General features: G+C 39.8%; 1 protein-coding gene across 14 annotated transcripts in view; it reads left to right on the plus strand.

Annotated features, from left to right (window-relative positions):
- FGGY (FGGY carbohydrate kinase domain containing) overlaps positions 1-22,752 on the plus strand; it is a 411,751-nt gene that overhangs the window by 325,313 nt on the left and 63,686 nt on the right. For 12 of the 14 annotated variants that reach the window (XR_013757719.1, XM_079103863.1, XM_079103862.1 and 9 more), the window contains one exon: positions 976-1,070. The exons of 1 other annotated variant lie outside the window; for it this stretch is intronic. Coding sequence is in view for 11 of the 13 variants with exons in the window: in XM_079103863.1 (XP_078959989.1) it covers positions 976-1,070 (95 nt within the window). In the remaining 2 variants the exon portion in view is untranslated. Of the gene's footprint in view, positions 1-975; positions 1,071-22,752 lie in introns of those variants that run through there. One more of the 14 variants, XR_013757720.1, reaches the window with a different exon arrangement.

Genomic DNA, 22,752 nt, shown 5'->3' on the forward strand with positions numbered 1-22,752 from the left:
ACTCTCTGAACCCTCTGGGAGTTGGTATGTGGAGGCTTCTTCCTACCTGGTGGACCTTTACTCACCCTTCAAATGCCTGTTTAAGCCCTGTATCCACCATGATGACCACTATCCCAGAAATTCTTACTCTCATCCTTTAATCAATCACCACATATGAGGTACTGGTCTAAACCCCAGGAGGTGAGGAGGAAAGAGGGATGAGGTGAGGTGAGGGTACATTGCTATATGAATCCCACGCGCCAGGATTATGAATCCCATGCGCCAGGCTCAGTGGGAAGGTTATGTTTCTGTGAAGAAGGGGAGAGGGCAGTTATCATGAGGGCATGGTACCCAGAAGGACCCAGAAGCATACTCAAGAAACAGCCACGAGCCAGGGCCATGTGGCCAGGAGGAAAGTAGAAGATCAGAGTGACAAAGTAAGCCTAGACCCTGGAGGGAAGGCTTTGTCAGACAGTATTGACACTGTGGCTTGCACTGAGAGAGGGAGGAAGCCACTGGAAAATTGAACCCCACCATCTCTTGCTGCTTCCCTTCTCTTAGTACTTCTCAGTCGGAGAACCAGCCCGCTGTATGACCTGCTTCTCTTCCTTATCCATCTCCCCTCTGAGACCTGAACAATGGACCAGTCTGATTCATCTCAGTCTTCCCTGGCCCAGCAAAGCACTAACAAACATTTATTGAGCTGAACTTGAACCAAATGTCAGATAGCAGCTAGCAGGAACCTGGAATACCTGGGCTGTGAGGTCTCCAGAGTTGGTACATAGGTTGCTGACTCCCCTGAAGCTCTGGGCTACTATACCAGCAGGCACAGTCAGTGAAACCCTTTAGAACTGGGTAATTCTGGGGAACAGGGGCCAGGGGTCCTGAGAGGGCTGCTGCCTGGATGCTGGAGATTTTGTCATTGGGGTTGCTTGCTGGCTCTCCACACTGCCCTGGCCCTGCTCCCTAACCAAGGTGTGGCCTTGTCCCGCACAGGCATGTCTGTGGTCCTGTCGCAAGAGGTGGAGTCTGTTCTTGTGGGTGCTGCTATTCTGGGTGCCTGTGCCTCCGGGGATTTCACTTCTGTGCAGGTATGTGAGGACCCAAGGGATGGGCCTTGATCCCGCCTCTGTCTGAGGCTGATCTTCCTCTTGACAGAAGCTCTCATCTTGCAAAACACACACAGGATATAATTAAGAAATGATAGGTTGCAGCCAGGGAAATCACAAATGCTTCTAGCCTCAGACTTATTTATTGCAGTTTTCATTTGACTTGGCTTCTGTTGGTGTTGGTTCTGTTTTTCTGTTGATTTTCTTTTTTTCTCCTTTAAAATAGCTCTTAAATTATTTTTTTTTAAATTTCCCCTTGACAATTTTTCTTTGAGCAAGGGAAACAGGTAAGGCTCAAATAGATTTTCATGCACAGTTCAGATTTTGTTTTTGCTTATTTCAATCTTGTCACTTCCCAAGTACCTCTGAGGCCTCTGTCAATAAGAAACACAAAGGAAAAAAAAAAAAAAGTTAGTTAGAAAGGAATTAAAAAGGGAAATAAGGAACAAAAATATAGGAAGAAAGAAACAATTTGGTGGCTGTGATTAAGTACATAATTTGGCTTTGAGCTTCCTGGCACCCAAGACAAAAAAGAGAATGTACGATAAGTTGCATAATTTTTATTTTCAAAAGGAGGAAACATACTAATTTCTTAGAAGACACAGAGCTTTCCCTGCCACCAAATGGCATAAGACATTGCACGTATGGGGTTTTGTGGACAGACTCCAAGTCTGAAATAGTAGAAAATGGGTGAAAAATAAGTACACCGAAGAGGCCACAGCAAAGGCTCTGGGGTTGGACCTGGGCTCAGATCCTAACTGGACGGGGTCCTACCTCTTGTGACCAAACCATTCTACACCACACCTGCATTTCTTTATCTTTAGACTTTAGACTTCATGACAGTAGCTTGTTGCGAGTTCTTTCTACGGGTCAGGTGCTCCCATTTAGTCCCCATGTAGTTGTTATCCCCATTTTATAGTTGAGGAACCAGAGGCACAAAGAAATGACTTAGTTTCACATGAAGCAGCCAGGAAAGACTAGAACCAGACCTCAGCTGAGAGTTCTAGAGATGTTTGTTTAGCAGTTAATCTGAGAACTTAATGACTTCCCCAAAGTCTCAAGGTTAAGGCCAGGAGCCAGGTTTTCCACCAGTAGTCCAGTGATTAGAGTTTTGTTTATTGTGACCCTCTTCTGTGCCTGACTATAACCTTCCTGACACCTATAACATCCTTCATGGTCCATAAAGACTGATCAACAGATCCTGAAAGCTCATAAAACTTAAGGGTAGGCAGATACAAAAGCCTGTTTCCACAATCCATGATTTTTGTACCACATTTTGGAAAAGTTGGTATGCTTCACGCTGTTCTAGTCTCTTGAGTTGGTGACTCTGAAATCTCTCTCCAAGGAATAGACTACATTTAGGAATACTTACGAATTTTAACCAAAGTCATTAAACAAACGGGTACAATTGAATTCTCAATGTTTTCTGGTTTCACTGATTCTCTCAAAAACATTGCATGGAAATATTTACTGTTGACATGTTAATGAATTGTCAGTTATTATTATAATGTATGAATTTTCTAAGTTGTCTCACAACTAGAGGTCTTTTCCTTCTTGAAACAAATTATAATAGTTAAATCAAAATAATAGTGATATTTATTAAGGCGCTGCATAACCCCCAAAGTGATGGTATTTAGAGAGGAGATTTTAAAAGGTAATTACATGAGATCATGAGGGCAGAGCACAGATTCCAAGGGTTAGTGCCCTTATGCAAAGAGATACCAGAAATTTTGCTCTTCCTGTCTCAGAATTTAACTGTGTAAACCAAAAGAGCAGCCTCACCAGAACCCAATAATTCTGGTACCCTGGTCTCAGACTTTGAGCCTCTGAAACTGTAAGAAAATAAATTTCTGTCATTTAAGCAACAATTCTTGATCTTTTGTCAGGGCATTCTGAGCCAACTAACACACCTCTTGTCAATCTCCCTGCCTGGGACAGATCATTCTATCCTTGTGCTATAGATAAGAAACAAAGGTGCAGAGACGTTTTTATTATTTTCTCAAGGCCATAAAGTTAGTAAGGATAGAAGCACCCTTGAAATGAAGGTCTCTCTGGATCTATATCCTTTGCTAATCTTCTTTCTTTTTCTAATTTGTTTTATTTTTTTTTCCTCTCTTTCTTTCAAAGTATTTGCTTGGCTTCATTTTTTAAAAAATATTTTTAGTTGTAAATGGATGTGATCCCTTTATTTTATTTATTTATTTTTTGTGGTGCTGAGGATCAAACCCAGTGCCTCACACGTGCTATGCAAGTACTCTACCACTGAGCTACAGCTACAGCCCTTTTCTTGGCTTCTTAAATGTTCAAAGACATATTTTCTGAAAAGAAATGCCATTGTCTGTAAATTGATAGATGCTCTGCAGCCCTGAGAATATCATGACAAGATGGTGCTGCTCCATTAGATACTTCATACCATGACTATGGTACCTCATGGATATCTTAGTCAGAACCAGGGCTTCCAGCTCCAAGAGTATTCCATGACATCCTCCTTTAATTGGAAACTGAGCTCAGTTCTGCACTGGCATCTTTGCTACAAGAGATTTACTGTTAATCTTTGGAACAGAATCTAAGATAACGGTAGATCATATATTTGGACTGGTGACTTGAGTAGCAGCTGCAAGGTTCAAAGCATCTTAAAGACAAGCTCATGTCTCCTATTCAAGCCAAGGAAGTTATGTGCCTGACCTGATTGTTTTCAGGTTATACCGTAACACATTAAAGGGAGCCCCTGAATGAAAAAGACCCAAGTTTTTATCTATCATCATTTACCTGCCTGAATCCCCATAGTCTTGACTCTGTGCTTTTTTGTTCATCTCAGACAGTATCATCTGGGTACTTGTTTTGTTTGTTTGTTTTTAAATATCTAAATAAGATTTGCTATACTAGGGCTGTTAAGATGAGGAGACTTGAAAGTTCAGTGTCCTCGCAGGTATAATCAACATCATTAGAATGATTATGTTTAGAACTTCTTTGGAAAAGTAAGTGTGTGTTTTTGGCTTCATTCACCATTCTCCAAAGAGGAGCCAACCTGAGAGTTCAGGTCTGGGAACAACTCAAGGTTCTGGCATGGTGAGGTAAAAAAAGAATTGCTTCTTGCCCATGATTCAACCAGAACATCTAGTCTTTTCTTTGAACTTTGAAGATCCTAGTCAGGTCTTCAGAGGACCTGCCATTCCTGACTTTAGAGAAACCAAATAATTCCTGTCAGGAGCTCAACTGTTGCAGCAGGCCAGATGACTTGTCTTCTCAGAAGTCACATGTTTAGTGAATGAATGGAGGATTTCAATTCTTATCTAGAAGGGCTGACATTGGTAGTCTATATTGACTTCTCCACCAGATGAAGGGAAGGCTAGGAAGAGTTCAGAGGACATAGACTGCAAACCTAGAAAAGAGGAGAGAAGTTTTCCCAATGTATTAGACCCATGAATGGAAGACTTTGGCGAAGGGTAGAGCCCTGTATCATCTTCTCGTGATATCACTAGATCATTATGGAGCCACTGCAGTGGATTTTATTAAAGCTACTGCAAACTTGTATGCAAGTGAAGTCTGAGGGAAACCTGTGAGGTGGAGGCAGTGGGAGAATGGATGGAATTTTTGGTGGCATGTTAATAGGATAGATTGGTCAAGTACAATATGCACTGCTATAACAAATTTTGAAACATGTTGACAGTTTATAGCTTCTATCTCTTGTTCTTTTTTCTACTAATTTTTTCACTTTCTGGATCTCCCTCTTTTCCTCCTGCCCTGTATTGCCCTAATTTCCTTTCAGACATCTAATGTGTTCTTATTAGTCCCTTTTCCAAATAAGGGCCTTACGTAGGGCACTGACACAGCCATCTAACTGCACTGAGGAATAGAAGGACTAACCATATCGAGAGTTGTCCTGTAGGAAGCAAGTTGTCCTATAAGTAGCTGTCAAAACTCCCTCCACTGAAGAGTGTAAGCTCCTAAGGACATGGCAGAGTCAACTTTCTATCTGTAGCTTCCTACTATGGAATCAAGTCACAGCTATGCTGTTCCCATTATGAAAGTTCAGCTGTTCAGTAGGAGGCCATGGATGAGAGTCCTTTCCCCTCCTTTTGTTCATGAGGCTGTGAATTCATATAGTCTTGACCTGGGTGATCTTTCCATCTGACCACACCCCCACCCCAGTGTCAGTGCACTATAAAACTCTCTAATTCTTAATATGCTGGAAAACACCTAATTAATATTAGAAGTTGGAGGCAAACCATAACAGGTCTGTAGATACCCAGGTCCTCTAAAACTAATAAATTGAAAAAAATATGTTTATAAAAATATCAACATGCTTATGTTATCTAAGCAGAGACAGTAAAGATTATAATAAATGAAAGGACAAATAAAAAACTTGTTTTCAAACAGTCATGAGAGAAAACACAATCAAATGGCAAAAAGGCAGAAATATAAAATGGTTTTCCATGGTTCTGCTTCCTTCAGGCCCCCTGCAGATGTCATTAGCATTCTGTAATTTCTTATCTTAAGAGGCAGGTTTTTTCCAAGACTATTTATACAAAACAAGCTTGAACTCCAACAGTGTTATTTATCTCGAGCCACCATCTTCCTCTCCCACCTCCACCTTCCAAAAAAAGCAGTGGAGGAATTATCCGAAGCAGCAAAATTCAGCACAAGGAGACAGTGACAAGAGACTAAATGAACTCAACAATCATTGTAAGGAGAGTAGAGTATAAAGAAATAAGCTCAATTATTCAAAAGGCTCTCCTCCTCCCACTGTATGCTGCCACCCCGTAAACCACTGACTCCATTGGCCCCCACCATCAACTTCCCCTGTCACGATCCAGACAGACTCCTGTGTCTCCCAGACCAATACTTGTAAGTGGCCAGTGGAGAGCTGTGATTACTCACCCTTTCTGTAATGTGTGCCCACAAGATAAACTATCCATGCTGACCACAGTGGTCTGCTCTTGAGGCCAGTCCTTGCAAACATCCTCACTACTCCCTTGAAGCCTCTCATGTCCTGTCCTGTCTCCTGAAATTTACTTCACTTAGAGCCTGTCACATTCATCACCTGTTAAGAGCTTCAGAGCCTGTGGTTTTGCATATGATAGCTCCCATTTTGTTTTATTTTGTGAGAGTCAACTTACTATGACTTTTTAGTTCAATTTGACTTTTCAATTTGATCACTTTAAATACCAGTTTTGTAATTTGCAACGTAAAGCTGATTATCATGACTTCAATTACTGGAAGTTTGGAAAGAGTAAAGTATACTGGGTGTTCACATGTAAGAAACCACCCCTTTCTTGGTGCATTTAATTGAAGTTTGCTTATTTCTTTTTTTCTTCTTCTTTTGAAATACAACTAATAATTTATGTTAATTGGCAAGAATAATAAAATTCAGTTAATAGGAAGGAGAAATATGAAAACACTGATTTTATTATCCTAAAATTACCTGTTTTAGGTTATTTTAATAATATTAACTAATATTCTTGATTTCTATTCTTTTTGTCTTTTTGTACATAATTTAAATCATTTTATATTTTTAAATTACAAAAATGTGTTCATACAATGAATACTATTTTATAGTTTTTCCCCACTGCAAAACATAATAAACCTCTTTATTTATAATTTTTGTAGGCTATGTAACTTTCTACCCCATAAAACATACCATGTTTTGAGTGTCCCCAAGTCTTAGTTAGGGTATCTCCATTATTTTAAAGAATGCTGCAATTAAGATCTCTATAGCTAAATTTTTGCACACAGTCTAAATTATTTCCATAAAGTATATGGAAGTATATAATTATGGAAGTATATAATTTTTCAGTCAAAAAGTTTACCCAAATTTTAGGAGTTTTATACATAGTAACAGTTTATATTCCTGCCAATAGTAGATGAAAATTCAAGGTTCACATTTCTTGTGTACAAGGAGCCTCTTGCTGTAAATTTTAATTCCATTTAGATTTCATCCCCAGGCCTCTTATAATCCTATTCATTTCACATATGGTCCTGATATCAACTTTTTTTAGTAGCCTTTTGCCCTTTATTGCTTAAGCATGTGTTTCTGGAGACATGAGATGCTGGTTCCTAATTAAATAGATTCAAATTTCTGATTGAATTTTCTGAGTACATATCCTGTCCCATATGTCAATTTCCCATAAAAAAGTCAACAAAAAACTTTGGAATAGTAGTTAATAGTTTAAATAAGAATTAAATTAAGAAGGTGATGTTGGTTCTAACCTTCATTATACTTATTGTCATAGCTGGTTAACAGTACAGTCTCATCTTCTTAAGAAGTCCCTTTCTAAAAATAAAATTATGTTTTGATTTATCATAAATTTCCTGGTTCCAATTCCATTTTCAGAATAGCACCATAGATATAAAGGTCAAAGCATTATCTCAAAATTAGAATTCTACTTTTAGGAGATTATTTGAATACAGCATATATAACATTTGATTCTCCTGTTCCTTAAGGATTAGCCAAGAACAGGGTCTAGTACTTTCCATCTGTTATCATTCAGAAAATCATGGAAGCAATGTAAGTGTTAACAGTGTCCATTATGCAGATGACGACTCTTAAGCCCAGAGGGAAAAAACTGTATAAACTTGATTGACACAAAGTCCATCAAGTTGTGTCATAGTAAATACATGGCCATTGCTTGGAAATGGCAAGGATGCCAATATGGGCAGCTGGGTACCCATATTCACAGGGTGGTGTGGTGCACAGAAAATACTAGTGTCATACATATGGCATTAGTGCTTGGTTGGGTGTTAAACATAGAGATAAAAATAAGAAGGGTGCCCTCTTTGGTTTGACATTTTCTCATTCAGTTGCCTGGAGAAGCTTTTGTACCATTCTTACCAGTATTGTTTTACTTTATTTATTTGCTTTTAATCATAATCTACCTGCTTATATTTTATAATGGTAGAAATAAAAACTATTTAAGAAATTTACTTAAAAGATACTTTATACTATTTTTATTCACATGAAGATTTTGACTAAAAAAATATTCTTCCAAATTATCTCCCTTCCCCTCAAATATTTATTCATAGACTCACAAATTAGGCTTATAAAAGCAGCTAATGACCAAATATCTACAAAATCCTTAAAAACTTAAAAGGATTACAAAAACTGTATTTTCCAAATAAAGTTAACCTAACACTTTGACTTGATTTTAAGACAATGTTTCATAGAAATATATATGTGTGTATGCGTGTGTGTGTGTATATGTATATACACACACACACACATACGTATACATATATGATCATTCTATAGGAAAGTGTTTATCCCACTCTAATTATCATTTATGCCATAGTTTTACATAATAAACTTTCTTGTTATAAACCAAAATGAATAAGTTAGGTTTTTTCTTTATATTACAATAACTCATAAATAGCAAGTTCATGCTGTATAAGATTAATATTCAACACAGTATATTAGACTATGGAATTCAAGATCAGGAAAGACAAGGCCTGCTGCTAAATCTGGAACATTCTATAATTTGGAAAATAGTCCTAAAGAATAACTATGCACATCCTCACATACACATACATCTATATATCCCACACACTACCACCACTAGGAAAAATATTTGATTCAGAGTCATGGAATGTACAGAGTCTCACTGAAGTTTATGAAAGAGTACTGGTTGCAGCATTGAGGCAGTGACTAAGAAGTATGCAGAAGGAAAAAGATCATTACCATTGCTTGCTGGAGGTATGCAACACTGCAGTGAAGCATAAATAGTACCATTGATTCAGAACCATGAATGGTGTGTCTTTCATCAGATGCATTTCAAAGAGACGTGGACATTTCAAATTTTTGTATCATGTAAAATGTTGTGTAAAGGAAATTTCCTACACCATTATCGTGATTTTTCAAGTGGGGAAATGGTAAGAGAGGTTAAGTGACTTTGGCTAGAAAGTAATGGAGCCAGAATCCAAGTTCTAGCATAGGATTCCAAAACTAAAGGTTGTTCACACAGCTACAAATTGAAATGGACTCTTTGAGACTAAACATGATTACATTAAAAAACTAGGATTAAAAACAGATGATGAAAATTTATATATATTAAAATGTCCACTGTATAGTCAAGATTCCCACAGGTAAACAGAGGCAATGGTTAGTAGAATTTATAAGAGGAACTATTGTAGGTGGAGCCTTAGAGAAATCACATGGGAGCATTATATTAAATGAAATTAGCCAGACTCAGAAAGTAAAGGGTCATATATTTTCTGTCATATGTGGAAGCTAGAGAGAAAAAATAAAGAAGGGGAAAAAAGGATCTTACAAACATACAATGGACATCAGTAGAGTAGAGGATGGGGATGAAGGGGAGGAAGGCGGGGAGGAGAGGAAGACAGAAGAAATTTTGTGGGAGAATGCAATACTCTAGGGTTGGTACCAGCTGAGTCTGAAGAGGTGAAAGGACAGTGACTGGAATCCCAAACAGAGAACCATATGGAGACTGCCCTATCTCCTAGGCTGAGACACTAAGGGCCATCTGTGGACACAAACCCAGGCTATGAATGGTTTGCTCAAACTTGTGATAAGATGAGGAACTTGCATCAGAACATAACTGAGTTAAGTCTCCAAGTGTACTGTGTAGTTCAACTGATATTTTATTCACAACAAGATGTTCTCAATGAAGGAATCAGTGTGTTGGCTTATATTCCGAGGCAGGTTCCTTATGTTATTACAATGAGTCCTCTGTGGGGCACTGAACCAGATTTCTGACTCTACAGTTAAGGAAAAGCATGTTGGAGGTCCCCAAAAAGAACTCCCTTGTGCCTGCTTTTCCCTTCCTGCCTTACCATCTGCTAAAGAAAAGAAAACCAGTATTTTTATGTACCTGCTCTAAGCTGGCCACCATGTTAGGGTACTTTAGATGACGTTTAATTCTTGCCTGGTAAATTACTCACCTCCTTTACAGACAGGAATTGAACTTAGAAACTGTATGTGATGTGCTCATGATCTAACAGCTAGCAAGTGGCAGAACTAAAAATCAAATCCAAAACCTGACTCCAAAGTCCATGTTCTTCAGGATAGCTAGGCTGCCCCAGAACCATGTTTAATTTATCTGACAGGAACACCCAGGAAGCAAAGTGGATTGTGGGGGTGAGGGATTGCCTTTTTGGAGACTCATGGCTGTGCTCAACAACTAAATCACAGTTCCTGAAATAGACACACCCTGACTTCCCCCAAATCAGACAGCACCATTTATGGGTACCATATTACTTCACTTCATAAGGCCTTTCCCAGGCCAGCCAGTTGGGTCAGAGGTAAAGTCAGTTTTTTTTTCTTAGTGGCTCATGTCTGTTTCCATCTCTGTATAAGCCTGGGAGGTCGGGAAGAAGATGGGGAGAAAGAATTCATGAGAGGGATGCATTTCCTTAGAAATGTTATTAATTGGCTGGGCAAAACAAGAAAGGGAAATAAAATAGCTGCTCCTTACTAAGTAAAGGCATCTTCCTCCCTTATCTCATTAAAAATTAAAAGCACTCTTGGTTTAAGTAGGGCAAATTAGTAATTAAGTGCTATATAATCAACTTGTATAAACATAGCATTGAAGGGGAGGCCAGATTAATCACTCCTCTGGCTTGTTTTTGCCCCCATTAATGCACCTTTTACTCAGGTCCTTCCTGTGATGCCAGGATGCATTTTCTGCTGCTGGAGGTAGAGTGGGCTGCAATAGCTGGGCTGACAAATGATAGTGGATCAGATCTGGGAAAGGTGTACTTGTGTGTAGGCCTCAATTCAAAGTAGGAAGTCAACATCTGTTTCCTTCTTTAGGGTTCATGTGGGAGCCTACATGTGTCACAGGCAGTCCTAGATGGCACCAGGATAAGAAATTAGACACAGTCTCAGTGCCCCAGGACTTCCCAGTCCCATGGGGCAGGGTGAATCCAGAGAGATTCAGTTATGAAGAAGCCATTACTGAAGTATAAAGGCACAGACCATTTGCTTGGGCCCACATCTTGTTTCTTCTATGTCTCACCGATAAAAGAGGAGATGGTAGATTTATTATCTCACAACATGTTGTAAGTAGACATGTTAGTACATATACAGTAAAACAGTTTACTTAATGTTGGCCATTCTTTGTTTAAATTACAATTATTACACAATGGGATAATGGATCACCAAAGAAGGAGCGTCTTTCACTGTCCAGGGAACTCTGGAAGCCCCCCTCTCCCACCCTAGGAGGCAAGCTTTGAGCTAGACCTTGGAGCTGTGGACTCTATGGCCCCAGGCCTGTGTACTTCATGTTTGCAGTGGAATTCCTCCTCTTAAGGCAGAGAGAGAAAGGTGAGACTGACTGTTTACAAATCTCACTTCATTTCCCTAGACATAGGAGGTATTAGTAATAACTGTTATGTGGTAATATGGCAACTGCCTGCCAAGTGTGGGGTCCAGAGTGGCCAGAGAAAGTGAGCTGAGTCCATCGTGGTCACCAGGAGTCATTAGCTCTTGGACATGGTGGGAATGCCACCTCTCACACTGATCCTGGCAGTTTTGTTTAAGGAACAAATAAGTTGTTTACCATTCATACTCTCCTATGCAGAACTTTAGCAGCTTAAAATAAATGACTAAGCATTCTACTAGAACAAAACTCACAAGACTAACCACTTTTACTGGGAGAGTACTCAGACTCAAGTGCCTTTAGGTGGTAGCAGACCATATAAATATGGAAAGATACCAGCACAGGTAAGATGGCTTAATTGTATACCAGCTTGGAGAAAAACTAGAAAGTTACTATTATTGGGACTGAAAGAACCATCTGAGGACGTTGAAACAGACTGTTCGTTTGGTGAGTGCCAAACCAAATATCTATGGAACTCATCTGGTCTGGGGGATCTCTAACCTGTTTTGATGGAGGTTTAGGCAGCCAAGGAAAAACTGGAAACTGAGTCCAGTTGTTTGGTGTTCACAGAGTCACGAAACTACACCACTTCTTTCAAGAGACCATGTTTTTCCTGGTATCAAGTTCTAGAATTGTCAGTTCTTTCAAAACTAACCTAGAAATCCTTCCTTGGAACTTTTAGAGAATAAGGGGAAAAATTTGTTATATATGACCTTGTTGAGAGCCCAGAGCATGACCTTGAAACTTGGCTTCAGGTCAAGAAGAACCTTGTAAGTTTCTGAAGTTGTCACTTAGCCCCAGGGTAGAGCTGAGAATACCAGGTTTGGAAGATGGAGAGCATTCCTCTTCACCTCTCTTGCCTAAATATTCTTTCCCTCAGCCTGCTTTGCAAACGAAGCTGTGTCTCTGACCAGGGAGTGTTTTAGAGGACCTCAGTTCTAAAGTTTTTTACCAGCCTGGCATCAGAGACGTGTTAAAATGAAGCACCCATCAATTGAGAAGGGCAACAGATGTTGAAGCATATCAAATATCAGTAAACAGCAAACCCACAGAGAGAGGCCACTGAACTTGGCAATCTCCTCACAAAAATACCCCATGGCCTCCAAGAGAACGCTGTGGACTTTTATAAACTGCATTAAGCGATGCATTCTTTTTTCCTTTGGACAATTGCTACACCATGAAATATTTTCACTTAGAGCTAGCCTGTTACATTCTGGTATTTTTTTAAATCTCTACTTTTCCAAAGGGTAAACATCATGCTCACAGGGTATTCTAGGCTTTCAACTCTGGAAATACAGGTCTTTAAAATATCTTCCCAGTAATTATGAGGAGTTTCATGTTCTGCTTATCTAGTACCCTCCCTATTTACTATTAGCATTATGATTCATATTATAAATGACAAATAGGACCATAAATAAGAGTACAGACTCTGATATCACACAAATCTGGGTTCAAATCCGAAGTTCAGAATTTATAACTGTGCATTAGGTCAATCTTCTCTTCTCTAAGCCTGTTTCCTCATTCGTAAAAATGGGACTATTAAGAGTGTGAACCTCATGTGACTGTTGTGCAGATTAAAGAAGATAATATATGTAAAGTATTTGGCACAGTTACTGCATGAATAACCTCAATGAGAGGGATACAAAATGATGATAATGTTTATGATGATAACTATCATTAGTATTAGCTGACTCTATGCTGTATTAATGCTTTCCATGTTATTGAAAGATGTCTGGACTGGTTCTTGTCCTGTTTGCTCCCAGAGAACTTATTCACCTCTTCCCCTGTTCTACTCTGCTCTGCCATGCATTACGTCTCCCAGGTCACCTTGCACCTGGCCTCTGGGTAGCTTGGCCACTGGAGATACTGGTGAAACTATAAAATGCAGAAAAACAAGTCAGGTCCCTTCTCCCCTTTTCTACAGCTGTAGATATATCTTCTGTGTGGTTCTGTCTCCAGCCTTGCTCTTTCAGGCCCTAGTTCAGCCAGCCAACCTGTCTTTGGGTTGGGTTCCAGCCTGACATCTCCAGCACCTGGCTATGGTCACACTACTGCTTCCCATCATCCCTTGTTTCCTAAGAGGGGTAGCAGCTTTCTGCAGTTGCTATCTCTGAGTCATTTCAGATCACCTGTTTGACCTCAAGGTTCTTCTGTCACTTCTTCTTTCTGTTGAAGACCTAAAGTTTGACTGGACTCTGACTGACATAGTTGTTTTTAAATATTGCAAGAGAATTAATCCTTACAGTGAATTCACCTCCCATCCTCTGTCCCCATTGGAATGATGTAGGCCAGCAGGGGAAAGTGTGGTTGGTTATTGCAGAAAGTTTTGCCTTGACTAAGTAAAGTTCAAAAGACAAGAAATTGTCCTAAGGATGTTTACTTATAGTGCCTTGGCACCCAACTCAGAGTCAGGCACTAGGACAAGCAGTCACAAGAGGCTTGCCACCTCTCCAAGAAGACCAGACTTGATTCTAGTCACAGCCAGGCATGGTTGAAAAGGATGGGTCTCCTTCCTTTCTTCAGAGCTCTATATGATTCCCTCTTCTGAGTGAGTTACTAGAGTAGATATATGTTTGTTTCCCCCAAATGAGGAAATGGAGATTCTGAGAGGGCAAAATGAGTGCCAAGGTCACCCCATTATTAAGTTTGGGTACTAGGATTTTAACTTTAGTCTAGATGTCTCTCCGAGCCTGTTATTAGAGATTTTTATCCATTCCTCAAACTTGTCCCAGCTTCCTTCTGTTCGATTGCACATAGAAAGAAAGCTGTGTACACAGTTCATGCTATTCTGGCCTTACATAAATTTCCTTACAGAAATAACATTCAACTATTCTCACTTAATTCTCAGAACAGGTTTATGTGGAAAGTTTATTGTATTCAGTTTTTCAAATGAGAAAACACTCCAATAATTAAAACCACTTACCCACTTGTTTATATACAAGCTAAAATTTTTCTGTTCCCGAGCACATGCTCTTTCTCCTGGTGATATGCAAGTCCTGGAGTGTGCTCACAGGTTTAGAAACTAAAAAATGAAAAGAAAAAAAAAAAGGAAACGCAAAACCAAGTTCCCCACCTTCGAGGAGCTGACAGTTTTGTTAGAGAAATAAAAACAAAGTGACCTGAAACCAAGTGTGCCATTACCCCTCCTCCTCTCTGGCCGTGGCATCCTTTAAGAAGTGGGCGTGGAATGGATATTGTGGAAATGTTAACTTGGGACAGGAAGAGAATCTCGTGAGGGTGCTTTTTAGAGAGAAGTGCTAGAGAAAGCACAGGAACAGAGTAGTCAGGAGGAGAAGTAAACTCCAGGGAAAGATCCCCATACAGGAGTCACAGGAGATCTATTAGACACCTAAGGGCAACAGTTGGTTGGGAATTGCAGTTGTGAACTACAAACAAATCCATTAGGATTTGGAACAGGGGACTCTCAGGAGCATCCTGTGTCCAGTATCCCCTCTTCCTTTAATGTCTATAGTAAAAATAAAATTGTAGTAGACTAATCATCTCATTTTTTAAAACGTCAACAACATAAAGTGTTTCATAGACATCAGTATGTTTTCTGCTTAAGACAAGGAGCCTGTGAATAATAACAAAAAGTTATTACCTATCTCTACCAGTTTTAAAGAGTCTTAGCAATAAGAAGGAAACACACTTTAAATGCCCCTAGAAAGCTGCACTATTTCACTAGCACACATTTTTGTACAGGGTGCTATAAAATAGCATACTTGAGAATTTCAGTATAGAGATGGCACCCACAGATAGAAGCAGGTAACCCAGCTCAAAACCTACCCTCTCCCCTCCTCATCCCCTTCCTGGTCAAGTGACACCTTAGCCTGGAGGAGCCTGTGTGGTGTATGGAGCTGATGGCAGTGAAATTCCTCCCAATTTGGTAGAGTCAGTTTCACCTGTCAGCATCTCTGATGAAGAGGGATTTTGACAAACCAAGCTGGTCTGGATAATTGGGTTATAGCAATTATCCTCCTCTCAGAAAGCAAACCACTCCAGACACCAGAGGAGAAATTTATAGACAATCCTAACCTGAAAGTTTAGGCAAGTGTTCAACCACTAAGAAAGAGCAGGCTTTTTCTGCAAATGTGAGTTTCCAGCTTATTACGTGTGGTGGGGAGCTGGGACCCCTGTCTTCAAGGAGTTCCTAAAAATGAAGCAGAGAAGATTCATTTAGTATGCACCAAATGCTACTTATACATGTTTTAATTAACTCAATCCTCACAGCAATCCTATGAGGTCCTGGTATTATTGTCATTTATTGTCATTTTGCAGACAAATGCTGAATTACAAAGAGGGCAAGTCCCTTCCCCAGGTCACGGTAGTAAGAGGTGAAGCTCATTTGTGAACCCAGCTGTTCTGACCCTAGGGTCTGCTCACTCTGAAGTAAAGTTTCTTTGGGAAACACCTTTATACTGCCCGTAGACGTTTCAGCGTTTGCTGACCCCACTTGTGAGTTTCCAGGTAAGGGTCCAAGTCTAACTCATCCTTAGCCAAAGTAGGAGCTGGATAAATGTGTGTTGTGCCAAACTGAAGGTGCAGTTTTGCAAATACTTTGTAATCTTTCTGGAGCAGACTAAAAAGGCAGCTGCTTGTAGCTAGCTATACAGAAAGCTAGCAACTTAAGACAATGGTGCTAGTGTGGATGGATTTGGATGGAAAATTCGTAATTGGTAAAATCTAATTTGTGTCTCTAGAAATGACTTTGTTCACTGTATTGCTTACTGTAAACTGTTCCTTATGATTCTTGCTCCCTCTGATTTTTTCAGAAATAAGCTCCCCATCTTTAGAGTATATTCAGTCACTGAAAAACTCAGTGCATGACCTAGGGCAAGAGTTCTACCTCTTTGGACCTTGGTTTCCTCATCTTTAAACTGCAAAAAATGTCACAGAGGAACCTCTGAGAGACCAGTATGTAAAATAGACAGAAGGTACACCATGCCATGCTAGCCCTGGAATGTCTCTGCTGAAGGTGAGGATTGGATCAGGCTGTTTCAAAGGAAATAACCCAAATATATTAAAATAATTAATAATATAGTTAATAATACAGTAATATAGTTGCTTCAAAATAGCCTAGCCATTGAGAAGGGTAGCTGGAGTCTCACCACAGGGCCTGGTGTGAAATGCTATGTCCCTGGAGGGGAGGGGAGGCAGCTTGGTCACGTATGGTGGGCTAGGGAGCTAAGGCTGTAGGCCTCATCTCCTTGCTGAAAACCGACTAAGTGCCGTGGCCCCTGTGAATTAGAAATTCTATCCAGCAACTCTTGGAGATTGATTTTCCGTCTGGGGATCTGACCTCTTGATTCACTAGCAGAGGGAATCAGACTGTTCTGGGAGGAGTCAGTGAACTGGCCTTTGGAAAGGCCCTCCCTTGCTTTCTCTTTTCTTTTTTTATTTAACTCTGTTTCAAAAGGAATTTTTTACTACTTCCGGGGGCTCAACACTACCAATTTGTATCCTTCTTGACCCTTAGAGCTTTAATACATCCATACTACCGCCCACTTCAGTCCTTTGTGCTGGAAGAGTACTGAAGGTTTCATTTCATTTATGTCATTGGATTTATAAAAACCCCTTTTGGAATTGGGTATGAATGCCCTCATTTTCTTTGTTTCTGTCATGTTCACAGACCCCTTATGTAAATGCCTCAAGAGTAGAATCTTTCTTATTTCAGAATCTTCAGAGCCTAACAGCTTGACAAAGAGGTTGCTTGGCAAGTCTTTGTTCATTGATTCAGCAGATACCCTCTAGGTACAATGGTAAGTAAAATAACCATGGGCCCCATTTTTATCACATCTGCAGATGAATGGAAGAGAAAGCTAAAGCAATGAATGAAATATATGCTATATCTTGAGCTAACCATTACAAAGAGAAAAAATAGATTCAATAGATTCAAATTAGAATGATAGATGAATGAAAGCAAATGACCTCAACTCCTAACTCTAGATAGGTCTCATCTCTCTCTGTAAATGATGATCATTGCTATTGTTTCAATTATCACAACTGCTACCATTTCTTCTGCACCCACTACATTCTAAACTGTATGCTAACATCTTCATATTGATTATATCAAATTCCCAAAATGACCCTTCCAGTTAGTCATCCTTATCCCTTATTCAAGATGAAAAATAAGGTACAGAGAATATAATTAAGTTGTTCATGATCAGAGAGGGTATAAGTGTCATAGATGAAATTTGAATCAAAGTTTATCTGACACTCTCTTCTCAGCAGAGAAAAAGAAATTCTGATAAACTCCCAGTATTATCACAGGGGTCCAACAGGGATCCCAAAATGAGAAATATTCCATCATATTACATGGCAGAAAGCCTACTGTACTAGGTGAGAGGACAAAAAAGGAATTAAAAAAAAAAAAACACTTTGCTGGAAAGTGGCAGGGAAAAAGGGGAAGATAATATTCTTGAATTGGCCATCTTATCAGCCTAACAATAATAAACTATCACCATAGCAACAGGATGTCTAATTAATGGCAGATGTTGACTCACTTTAAAAGCCACACCAACCAAATGCCAAGCTGATGCTGTAAACCTTTCTTCTCTGCCACAGTTAGGCTGATCATGTTGGAGGGACCCATCTTTTGAGGGTAGAAGAAACTCAAACTCTGGGTTTGGCATCAGATTTGAGTCTGAGCCCCAAACCTGCCATTTCTTAGCTCTGTTGCACTGAGGAAGTCAGATCATCAAATAAAGGAGGTAATTATTGTTATTTCTATCATTATTACTATAGTACCTTACCAAGAATCCACTTCAAGATCTTTGAAATGGATAAGTAACATTCATGCAAGCATTGTCAAGAGGTTTAAAATGGATGAAGGATGTGGAAGTGCTTAGTAAACCATAAACTCACAAATATAAAATATTATTAACACTAAAGCACATCCTGATGTGGTAGAGAGAGCTCACATGAAATCACAGGGCTGTTTTCTGACTGCTTCATTTGAAGAAGTCACTTAAATGCTCAGAGCCTCGATGAGAAAAATTAGTAACATTTTAAAAACTTTAAAATGCTGTGCCCATGTTATAAAACTTGGGCCTTACTTGACCTCTGCACTTACGTTTACCCTCTGTAAAATGGAAGAGATATTAGTACCTCCCTCTTAAGGTGAAAATTGAGTAAGTTAATACAGGTAGAGCATTGAGAACATGCTGCACGGTCAAGGTGCCATATGTATTCATGGTGCTGATGGTAGTGGAGGAGGAGGAGAAGGAAGACGAGAAGGAGAAGGAGGAGGAGGAAGAGCAATTGAGATGATACATGTGCACAGAACTGTGGTACAAATGAGAGTATTCATAGTCACCATCGGATGTTTCTGGCCAGTCCCTGGACTCATCAGCTCAGTCACATGTCAGTCAGTTTCCTCAAAGATTGTCTCTGTTGCCTTTTTATTAAGCCCACTATGGATGCATGCCCTGATCCCTGACTATGCTGTTCTAGGTGGGAAAAGAGAACAAGGTCAAAGAATTAACCAAAACCATGAAAAAACCTTTGCTCCAAAACCAGGCTAGGATTTCCCAAAGAGTGTGCTCTGGCATATTAAAAGTTTTCCTGAGAAGAATTAGTTTAGAAAATGCTATGTTCGAGTTAACTAATTATCTTTATAGCAAGACTTCATATAAATATGCATTGTGAATCTCCTAAGTTGGGCAACAGTATAGAATATGCTGTTTCCCAAATATACTGGACCAAAGAATTTGCTTTTTAAGGCATCTTACTTCCCTAAAGTTCGAGGAGCAAACATTGGGAAATGCTGCCATAAAACCATGGTCAAGACCATCAAGACCATTAAGAGCAGTGCCACAAAACAAGCTAGAAAACTCCTCATCCTCCCATGGCTCCATGTGTCTATGTAACACATTCAAAGACTACCAGGGCTTCATCTGGCAGGGTTATATACTGGAGAGTGGAAAAACAATGACAAGTAAGATTGAAACATTTCCTACCCTCTTGGAGCTCTTCTGGTACGGCTGGGGAGAGAAAGAAGTTTCTGGACCATTCCAGTACAGAAGGAGAATGCAGGCTGGCCTGGTACAGGAGAAGGGGTTTCTTACCCAACATGGTAGGTCAAAGAAAGTTCCCCAGGGGAAGTAACTTGTAAGCTGAGACCCAAAGGAAGAGTTACAGCTTTATAACGTATAGGAGTGTACAGCTCACTCGTTCATGGCCATTTTTCATCCCCATAGCAACCTTCCTAGTAAACTGAAGTGTGGTAAAAGTTAATGGTAACAACTACCAGCCAGGCACTGTGCTGGGCATTTTGCTAATCTATTACATTCAATCTTCACAACAATGAGTGGTATCCTTGGTTAACAGACGAAGAATTGAGATTCAGGGGAGTTCAGTGATTCTCCCAAAACTGCACATGAGTTACTATAAAACCAGGACTTCAACTCCGATCTGCCTGATTCCAAATCAGACAGATTCCAGGGTGGTCTACCAGTGCCAGGCCAGGATGGTGTCTGGTCCATGACAGTTTCCACTAGACTGAGAAATGTGGAAGAGTAAGCAGAATGTCATGGATTCTTCCTTAAGCTAAATTTTTTTCTTAAATAATGTTTGTGGTCCTGAGAAATCTTCTTCCTCAGTTATTCAATGTGGAAAGTCCTGTGTTCCATAGCTGTTTTGTTTTTACTGCTTTGTCAGAGAGAACTTTTTTTTAAAGTTATTACTTGGCAAAACAAAAAGCAAAACAAAAAAACAGAACAAAAAACTTGCTAACCCTATGTCAGTTTCCAAAGTCATTTTGAAGTTTTACCAGCTCCAAAATCTGAAAATTCTAGAAATACTGTATGTGCAACTTTAGTTAACATGCCCATTCTAAGAACAAGAGGATGATGAACAACACATTGCTTTGAGTTCTGTTGGGTCAAACTTGGATGAGTTATTAAAACTCATGTGTACCAGTGTCCAGCAGCCAGTGGAGATGAAGATAATCTGGAGTCTCCCAAAATGCGCACACACACACACACACACACACACACACACACACACGAATCAGGATGATTTCTACTGGTATGAACATTTATTTTCTAATAATTACTTATTTATTTTAAGGCATGAAACCTAAGTGTTCATCGATATTTTTGCTTCCAGTAAGATAATTTTTAAAAAGAAAAAAGAGGATTTTTGCTCAAAATGTAGAAAGCTATTTCATTGCCTATAAATACTTCAGGTAGTACCTAGATATAGAAACAATTGTGAAGATGGTGCATGAATTCTTGAAGTTTGTGAAATAGTAAGGTAATAAGTTTGAAAGTGCTGCATGCATGAAAGTGCCCCGTAAATGTTCTCTTCCTTCCTGAGTCACTTGGCAAGCAGGTGGCAAAGCCCCAGAGTAAACCTCATAGCATCAGAGTCCCATTCCAGTGCTCCTTCCAGGATGCCCACTCATGTACTTCCTCTCAGCCTGGCCCACACTGCATCCCTCTTCCACCTATCCATGCCATAGGAGAAGTGTAGCAAGAACAGATATTTCAGAAATGACTGGGGGCTCAAAAAAAGTTGCTACGAGTATCAATCATAAATAACATGTACCTAGGAAAGCAGACAGCATTAACATTTGGAAAAGCAAGAATCAGAATCTGAGAACTGGAAGGGCCCCCAGAGGTCATTCCACCTAAGCCCTCCTTTTACAGATGTGCAATTTGAGACCCAGAGAGAGGAAGTGTTTTGTTCATGACCAGAGAGCTCAGTGCTGGTCAAACTAGAATGAGAATTCATAAAAAACATGCAGACGTAAAATTTCACATATTAAAAAAAAGAGAAAAAAAAATTTCCTCCAGACTTCTTGTTTTCCAGAAAAGTAGCAGGGATATACCACAGAGGCACTTAACTTGAAAAAAATCTGAAAATGTTGAAGGCCAGTCTTCCCACTGTATCAAGAAAGAGAACATTGTAAATCACTCTTGGAGGAGGTGCTCCTGTCTGTATTTTTTGTTTGCTTCCATTGTGGTAAAATACACATAAAATCGACCATCTGAAGTTTTTTTTTTTTTGTTTTTGTTTTTGTTTTTTTGTATTAGGGATTGAACCCAGGGGTGCTTAGCCATTGAGCCACATCCCCAGCCCTTTTTTCATACTTTATTTAGAGACAGGGTCTCGCTGAGTTGCTTAGGGCCTTGCTAAATTGCTGAGGCTGGCTTTGAATCATGATCCTCCTGCCTCAGCCTCCCCAACCACTGAGATTATAGGCACAACCCACCACACCTGCCCTCTGCACCAATTTCAAGAGTGCAGCTTAGTGATATTGAGTAAATTCACACTATTGTGTAACCATCACCACATTCCATTTCCTGAACTCTTCATTTTGCAAAACTGAAATTGTCCTCATTAAACAACTAGTCTCCCCAGTCCCTGCCAGCCACCATTCGACTCTCTATCTCTGTGAATGCTCTAATTCATATAAAGTGGAATCTCACCCTCCTTGTCCTTTTGTGAATGGATCATTTCCCTAGACATAATGATGTTTTCCAGGTTCATCCTGATAGTAGCCTGTCAGAATTTCTCCTTCCTGGTTGATTCTCTTGTGTTCCTCCCATCATAACCATCATTGCCATGAGGACACTGACATGCTTAACATTTCAGGGACTTCTTTCTAGCCAGAGATATTGATGGCCCAGTTGTTAAATGATAGTACAAGGGGCGCAGTAACTGAGAGCTTGGGTCTCTTCTTCAGGACTTATAAAGAGATGGCAGAGGAGGTAAACAGAATTCCATACTGTGTCCTTATCCTCAACAACAAATTCCTATATTGCTCCTTCCCCTAGTCTCAGCCACACCCTTGGATTCTATCCTGCCTCCATAACTCATCAGATGTGCTGTCACCTTGGACAGCACAGTGAACCTCTCCAGGCCTCAGTTCTGTCATCAGAACTGGATAAAATGATACCAACCTTAAGAAAGCTGGCTTTTTCCTTCTGAATATGGAGATCTTTTCTGTAGTTTTTATGAATTTAACATAGTTTCTTAAATTAAAGAATTATACTACTACTACCTGTTCCATTGGGTTGTTCAGAAACAAAGTGACTTTGTATGACATTTAGGCCACTCTGAGAGACCTGGTTCCAGCCAAGGGTCTTTAGGCAACCTCGTGACGTTGGAAAGGAACGATGTAGGTTCTGCTTGTCACATACATTATTTTTTCATCATAAATGCTGAGTAGAATTCTGTGACACTTGGCCCTTCACATCACTGCCCATCTCCCTAGCTAGTCACAACCACCCTCTGACCAGCATCTACATTATGCCCAGAAACTTAGATACTCCCCCCCCCCCCCGAAAAGAAAAGAAGTGTTTATTTGATCCATAGAGAGGTGG

The sequence above is a fragment of the Sciurus vulgaris genome (assembly GCF_902686455.1).
Source record: "Sciurus vulgaris genome assembly, chromosome: 1".
Classification (NCBI taxonomy): Eukaryota; Metazoa; Chordata; class Mammalia; order Rodentia; family Sciuridae; genus Sciurus; species Sciurus vulgaris.